The sequence below is a fragment of the Epinephelus moara genome, chromosome 12 (genome assembly GCF_006386435.1).
Source record: "Epinephelus moara isolate mb chromosome 12, YSFRI_EMoa_1.0, whole genome shotgun sequence".
Lineage (NCBI taxonomy): Eukaryota > Metazoa > Chordata > Actinopteri > Perciformes > Serranidae > Epinephelus > Epinephelus moara.
In genome coordinates, this window is record NC_065517.1 from 22361910 (window position 1) to 22370503 (window position 8594).

General features: G+C 42.8%; 1 protein-coding gene across 1 annotated transcript in view; it reads right to left on the reverse strand.

Moving 5' to 3' along the window:
• Positions 1-8594, reverse strand: part of tagapb (T cell activation RhoGTPase activating protein b) — a 37555-nt gene extending 28961 nt beyond the window's left edge. The window contains exon 1 of the mRNA XM_050058756.1: positions 8505-8594. Coding sequence (XP_049914713.1) covers positions 8505-8579 — 75 coding nt within the window. The 5' untranslated portion in view covers positions 8580-8594. The remainder of the gene's footprint in view (positions 1-8504) is intronic.

The following is an 8594-nucleotide window of genomic DNA, read 5'->3' on the forward strand; positions in this document are numbered from 1 at the left end:
CAAGTCTTATTGATAAAAAAAACTCCATTGAATAAGAAAAGTTGATTGAGCAGTATCTTTAAAATCAGAATGTCCTTCATATGTCATGTACATTTCCTCTTGAAAGATTGCTACATGAAGGAGGCACATACTTTTGAGTGCAGTGGAAAGTGGAAAAGCTGTCAGTGATGAATGCGCACTGCAGCCATATCTTCAGGTAATAATAGGGTTTTATACATCAGAGAGCTGCACAGAAAAGCCTCAGTTCACTTTATTTTTCAAACAGATTGCTTCATAAATAGCCAGTTATTTTAATGATTTCTTTATAAAGGTCACTGCATTAAGGCAGAACATGGACAATATGGGTTCAAATACTCTCAAGCTCATAAGAAATAACATAATGCTTAGTAAGAGCTGCACTTTTCAGTTCAGTAGTGTGGATGAGAGGGAGGTAAGGTGCTGAAGGCCCTTCCTGAACACAGCTCAGTGGGTTCTGACATGCTAGATAGTAAGGTGCTTGGTCTGGCTGCTGACTATATCTATGGTCCCATATGTCACATATTAAATAGCTGTTTGATGCAGGGTATATATCCCACCATTTGGAAAGAAGGCAAAATAATTTCATTACCTAAAGATGGTAGACTAGCACTTACTGGGAAGAACAGCAGACCCATCGCTATTCTTCCCAGTACTCAGTAAACTGATGGAGAGAATAGTCCACTCACAAATACAGGATTACTTTGACTGTAATGGTTTGAATACAAGATCTCAACATGCTTATAGACGTAATTACTCCACTTGTTCTGCCCTTACAGAAATGACAGATGACTGGTTTAAAGGGGAACTAAACCCCCCTGTCTGGGCATTACTCCGCCCACAGCTTGATTTCAAAAAATTCAGAAAGGATAGGTGGAGCTGAGGGAGGGAGGGGGGGGTGTGGGACAGGCGAGCGGCTGAGGAAGGGGGCGGAGTGAATATTGTCCCTCGCTGCGGGGAGAGCGGAGAGGTTTCCCCGGAGGTCGGCGTCTTTACCCGGTTCCTATCCTCCACACTTAGGGCCCTATTTAGATGGTCTAAAGCGGATGGCGGAGGGCGCATAATCCATGTCACAAGTGTCATTGCTATTTAGATGCAGGCGCAGTTGTCATTTTCACGCCCTGCGCCCTCGTCGTCTAANAGTTCAAACGTTGGATCAAGGAGGCTATAGAGATCAGGAGGCGGGCCAGGAACACCATCAACCGGGATGAGGGGGCTTTCATGCTGTCACATACCTGGGACTCTCTCCTACAAAGAACACCAGGCAGCGGGGGGTGTGACCAGCCTGGCAATCCGATTTGCCAGGCTGGTCACACCTCCGGGATACTACCAGCTAATAAAGACACGTCATGACGCACGTCAGATGACGCTTCCGAAGAAGACTGCAGTGACAGTCGAAACATGTCAAAGGTAACTACATCTCCTTAAAAACTCATTGTCTGAAAAAAAGAAACCTTTCTACACTGAATCTAATTTGAGTAGACAAAATGAACCTATTCACACTAGCCCCAAAACTTGCAAAGGAACCTCCACCATGCTTCACTGTCGCCTGCAGACACTCATTATTGCACCGGTCTCCAGCCCTTCGGTGAACAAACTGCCTTCTGCTACAGGCAAATATTTCAGATTTTGACTCATCAGTCCAGAGCACCTGCTGCCACTTTTCTGCACCCCAGTTCCTACGTTTTTATGCATGGTTGAGTAGCTTGGCCTTGTTTCCATCTTGGACTTCTCCAGACAGTAGATGGGTATAACTGGGTCCCACTGGTTTCTGTAAGCTCTGAGCTGATGGCACTGCTGCACATCTTCTGATTTCAAAAGGAAAGTAAGCATAATGTGTTTTTCATCTGCTATTCTATGGTTACTTGGTGTCTGCAGTCCTCAACATTGCCTGTTTCTTTGTGATTCTTCAAAAGAGCTTGAACAACACATCTTGAAACCCCAGTCTGCTTTGAAGTCTTTGCCTGGGAGATACCTTGCTGATGCAGTATAAGTACCTTGTGTCTTGTTGCTGTGCTGTGTGTGTTCTCATGGTGTATGACCTGTGACATCAAACTGTTTTCCTCCACACTGGCTGTTCCTCACCCAGTTATAAGCCTCATACAAAGCTGTTTCTGTTTCACTTAATGACTGTGTTTCAACCTACCTATGAAATTGATGATCATTAGCACCTGTTTGGTATAACTGGTTAATCATACACCTGACTATCAACCTACAAAATCCCTGACTTCAATAATAATAAACAATTAAACTTTATACTTTTGAAAGCATTCTTACTTTACAGCATTGCCTTACACCTGCCTAAAACCTTTGCACAGTACTGTATATTTATCAATAGGTTTGAAACATTTTCAAAACACGTTGTGTTTTAAATATATGAAAACCTATTCTTATCAGGTAAATACATAAACTTCTGATAATGTGGTCAAAAACAAAATTTTGACCAGTGACAAAAAGTAAAATCATAATTTGTAATAACTGTCTCCTGATTATGATGAACTACAGTATATTAGATTTATTTATGCAGCACCACAGACAAGAGGGACAGCATAATAAACCTCTTGCAGAACACAAGATGAACAGGTAAGTGTAACAACTAGAAAGGTCACCCTCTTGGCTTGAGGCCTCCTGAGGCACAGGATCAATCAGAGAGCAGGAGAGTCTCTGGCGTCTAATTGATGCACACACACCAGACAGTTCAATTGTGTGGTACTGTGAGGAGCAGGTGGGGAGATGTTGTCGGGCGAGCAGAGGATCCGACACCAGGTGAGAACAGGAGGGGTGACACACAAGGGGTGCCACAGCGCACACACAAAGGCAGAATGTGCAGCCACGCAGCAAGGTAATCCACAGCACAGGAAATCACGGGCAGCAGAACAGGTAAACTCACAACATAGAGCTGACTGACAGTCTCTTCACTCAGCCTCAGAAAACAGACGAACAGAAACCAGGAACTTGGGAGAAGAACTCTTGGTCAGGGACAGAAAGCTGAGTGGTTTACTGGGGAACAGGCGAAGCAGTAGAGTCTGAGACAGGCGATGTCGGCAATTAGGAAGCAGTTCCGGAATAAATGCTGGAGAGTCTTGCATAGAATGACAAAGAACAACCTGGCAAGGACAGTCTGTGAAGCAGGAGTCTTTATACTGGCAGGAGGTAATGATCCACAGGTGAGATGCATTAGCTGGATGAGGTGGGTGTGGTGGACTGGCAGGAGTGGGAGATGTATGGACAGGTGATAGGCTGACAGGTAGGTGTGGTTAAGAGGCAGGGTTAGTGGAAATTTACTGGGTTAACTCAGGGAGTAGCATGTATGGCTGGTTGACAGTGCCCACTGTGACGTTAGCATCAGCATGCTAACACTAACAGCATGCTGATGTTTAGAATGTTCACTATCTTAGTGGATCATGTTAACATGCTAACATTTGCTAATTAGCAATAAAAGCACAGCTGAGGCCGATGGGAATGTCTTTAGTTTTGGTCATAAATAAACATTTTGACCTGATGATGACGTTAAATGGAAAGTCAAAGGATCACTATCAGTTTATCCAACGCATTCTCACTCCGACCTCGTCACATATGACGTGAACGGTACCCTGGGTGCGTTGGTTTTTGATACCCTGGGTGCGTTGGTTTTTGACATTCTGGGACACCGTGTCAAGTTCTGCCTGTTAGATGCATTGTCTTCTTTCAAAATACACTTCCATTTTCATAGAAAATTTAATGGTTACATACAGTTTCTTTCAAAATAACCTCACTCCGTCAGTACAATGCCTTCAACAACTAACACATGGTTTGGTTTACATAACAAGGAAAAAAGAACAAGGTTTGGCTAATCTTACAGTACGCAAACACCTTGGCTGAAAGTGTTGGACCCATCCACTACCCCTCCCGCCCGACCCCTTTTCGTCCTTGTTCCATTTCCCCCTGACACCGCCGTGAAACTATAACGGCAGCCAGCCGCATATCATGCCAATGTGAAAGGATGCCTTTTTGTTGGTTTCTGACGCCACAAGTCACTGCCCAAGTGCCGGATTTCAACGACTTTGGAGTGAGACTGGACTTTTTAATCATGAGGGGACATTATCCTCAAAACCCAAATGTGAACCTCATGGTGGCGCTACAGGCAGAAATGGGGGATTTACAGATTCAGCAGGATTCAATCTCTGAGGTACATGAATGTCTGAACAAAAATTCAGGACAATCTAACCAGTAGTTGTTGAGATATGTCAGTGTGGTCCAGGCTGCTAGCATGGCTAAACGCCCACCTTTTCTTTCATCGACCCGAACCTTTAATACATCTTTTCATTTTCCCAGTAGGACGCGTCTCTTACACTCACACATGAACCCTGGCTCATTTGGGTGAAAGAAAACAAACACATTTCATCTTGTTAGGGCTGCTCTTGTGCTCTAATTGTTGGACAAACTGAGAAACTGGGTTAAGCAGAACTGAAGACAAAGAGAAAAAAAACAGCAAAACAAAACAAACAAAAGCAGGGACACTTGAAAAGCACCTCTTTCTGGCCTCTGTCTCTGCAGCCAGTTCTACGCTGGCACACAAAGCCTGCAGGACACAAAGGACCGAGCTGACCCTCCAGTCCAGGAGCTTCTGTGTATATGCTGACGCTGTTGTACTGCAGGTACTGAACAACAAGACCTTCAAACTTGAAAAATGTTAACAGCTCTTCAAAGTGAAAGGTTTCTCCACCAGGCACATGATTCAATACCACCGTCCTCCACCTGCTTTATATGAAATCAAGAGCCAATAATATTTTTTATTGCCAGGAATGAATGGTTCAATTCAGTTTTACTGTCACTGGCTTTGAAGGTCCTTGTGTTGAATGAGGCAAGAGACAGCACCAGGAAATCATGTGGATATTTTGGGGGCTGACCATAGAACACACAGAACACACTGAACATTGAAACATAGAACACATGGAACACAAAATAGAGAGAGATCATGAAATACATGATGGAACATTGAATGCAGAACACATGGAACACATGGACATTGAACACAGATCGACATTGAACACAGGTCACATGGAACACATGGACATTGAACACAGATCGACATTGAACACAGATCACATGGAACACATGGACATTGAACACAGATCACATGGAACACATGGACACAGATCACATGGAACACATGGACATTGAACACAGATCATATAGAACACATGGACATTGAATACAGATCACATGGAACACATGGACATTGAACACAGATCACATGGAACACATGGACATTAAACACAGATCACATGGAACACATGGACATTGAACACAGATCACATGGAACACATGGACATTGAACACAGATCATGTGGAACACATGGACATTAAACACAGATAACATGGAACACATGGACATTGAACACAGATCATATAGAACACATGGACATTGAACACAGATCACGTGGAACATATGGACATTGAACACAGATCACGTGGAACACATAGACATTGAACACAGATAACATGGAAAACATGGACATTGAACACAGATCACATGGAACACGATAACATGGAAAACATGGACATTGAACACAGATCACATGGAACACACGGACATTGAACACAGATCACGTGGAACACATGGACACTGAACACAGATCACATGGAACACATGGACATTGAACACAATCACTTGGAACACATGGACATTGAACACAGATCACTTGGAACACATGGACACTGAACACAATCACTTGGAACACATAGACATTGAACACAGATCACTTGGAACACACAGACATTGAACACAGATCACATGGAATGCACAGAACATGGAACACATGGAGCACGACTGACGTCGGATTCAGACAGTAGTGGGTCAAGGGCATTACAGCAATATGCCCATTTCAAGAGTTTTTGGAGAACTACAGAAGGAATCTGAATGAGAAAATAAAGATTTCTACAGATATTTTACACACAAGAGTTTATTATGAAAGAAAGATTAAACCAGAAACATCTGAGGCCAATGCAACTATAAATATTATGATTGATGCCTATAAACTGGGCAGTGAAAAAGTAATTTCGAGATTATATCGGGCCTACTGAAGCAGATAGGGAACAATCGGGGAAAAGAGACAGAAATATCAAAGGCTGATTTTAAGTGGAAAACACAGCACTTATCCATAAGCTCCAAGGGATGGAAAGAATTTGGCTCGAAAAGCTTGATCCACTTCTTCGCCACACCTCACATTAAGAGTAAACTATCCCAGTCACAACAGCAGTGCTGGAGACAGTGCGGACACATCAATGCCAATCACTCCCACATTTTCTGGACGTGTCCAAAAATTCAAATATTTTGGAGAAAAATGTTTAATTGCAAAAAAAAATTTGGGATATGAAATACCTATTGATGTTTTGTCCTGTATTTCGCGCAATAAGGGAAGATGTGATAAATAAAATAGATTTGTATCAGTGTAAAATACTGTTTATTACCAGCGAGAAAGCAGTCACAAAGAACTGGTACAAATCTGAGCCTCCAAGCTTTAAAGAATGGATGGACATAATCAAGGATATCTTTATAATGAAAAAGAGGACTCTTTCTCTAAGGTCTAGAGTAGCAATATTCCTCAGAAAATGGGAGAAATGGACTGTCTTTATTTCAGAAGACATGGACGCAGCTTCACCGTGGATGACTGTGCCAATTAAAAGACATATAACACGTGAACTCATGAATACTCAACTGGTGTGCCCCCACACATTTTTAACATCTAGAAATACTTTAAATAAAGAGTTAAAAACAAAAAGAACACATGGAACATGGACGACAGACTCCAATTAAGAACCAGGAAACAAAAAATTGGAAAGCAGAATTTCCACTGACACACTTTTTGTCCCCAAATTCTGCTACTGGTATTTCTAAAACATGGATAAAGGACTGATCCTCTAGTCTATGTAGGCAGAGGCTACATACGTATGGTGATGATAATGGTTTTTGTCTGCACCCCATAAAGGTCGTCAAAAACTTGACCTCTATTCAAGCCATCTGCTAGTCTGTCTCCAGATACTTTTCGATTTCATCTGCAGTAAGTAGACAGAAAATGTTGTGACCCCTGCCCTGTTTCCTTTTATGTAATCTCAAAAAAAGAATATGAGAATTTTCATACTGTTTGGGCTGGCGAACTGTTTGATGCCCTTGTCCTCCATCATTACAGAGCTCTTTTTCAGCCATCTTATGTAACACAGCCTTCAAGCGTCTCCTCATACACACAGCAACTGATGAACAACAATATGTTTATGTAAGCATCAGAGGTGGGAGGAAAGGGCTAGTCACAAACATGACTCAAATCTTAACCTTCAAGTCTCAAGCACGTCCCACGTCACTGTGGCAAACATCAAGCAGGTCATGTTGAGTCCCTGCTGCAAGTCAAGTAAGTTGAGTCAAGTCATTGCCCAGATCAAACAAGTCACAAGTCAAGTCATACTAACTAACACATTCTCACTCCGACCTCATCACATATTGACATTTGGTCATGGACTTTCCACGTCCACATACGACGTGAAAGGTACCCTGGGTGTGTTGGTTGTTGACGTTCTGGGACACAGTGTCAAGTTGTGCCTGTTACATACATTGTCTTCGTTCAAAATAAACACATGACGTACGAAGCACCACAAATTGACATTATTTTTCCTCCAACAACTAATACACGTGGTTGGGTTGAGGAAAAAAGAACAGGATTTGTCATTATAATCTTACGGGACACGAACACCGCTCTCCTGGGTTAAAGTCCGTGTTTGTTGCACCCATCCACCACTTCCATCTGCCTGGACTGTCCCCGCCTTAAATTTGTTCTTGTTCTGCCACGTTTCCCCCTGACACCACAAAGCGCTGTTAAACTATGGCCGTGTAACATGCTGATGTTAAAGGACAGCGTTTATCATCAGTGTCTGACGCTGCATGTCATTGCCTCAGTCAGGCAGTCAGGGTGAAAGACACTACGCTCAAGTAACATACCTACTGCTGTGAAAGAGATTATTATGCATGATTAAAACCACGGTGGTGTATGAGAGGAGAATATCTCATGGTGCACAGCAAGCACACATACACACACACACTCACACACAGTAAACTTATGTTTGGAAAGCAGACTGGGACAGTTTTTATGCACAGTGGCAGTCCCAAAACTTTGTACAAATATGTTAGAGGAGAGCCTGAGCGTATGGTGGCCACGTATGTATCAGATCATATTGCCATTCCTCTAAAGAGAGCTTTGCAGGAGGACAGAGCTCTGATTCAGTGGGCATGAATACGAATACATATGCGTGTACAAACATGTATTGAGGAAAGTTCTTTCAAGTCATCTGTCTCAAGTCTACAGCCATGAATGTCAAAGTCATTCGTCAAAAGTCGAGTCTTTCATCAGTGTTAGTCAAGCAAGTCTCAAGCCTGCAAATTTGCGACATGAGTCTGACTCAAGTCTGCTCATGTGACTTGAGTCCCCCACCTCAATCAATATTGGATCAATACTCACAGGACGCAGAGAGCCTGCAGCGTCATCATAGCTTCCTCTCCTCATTGCTGCAACTCCATAACCTGGAGAGTCCATGCTGGTGTCTCCAAG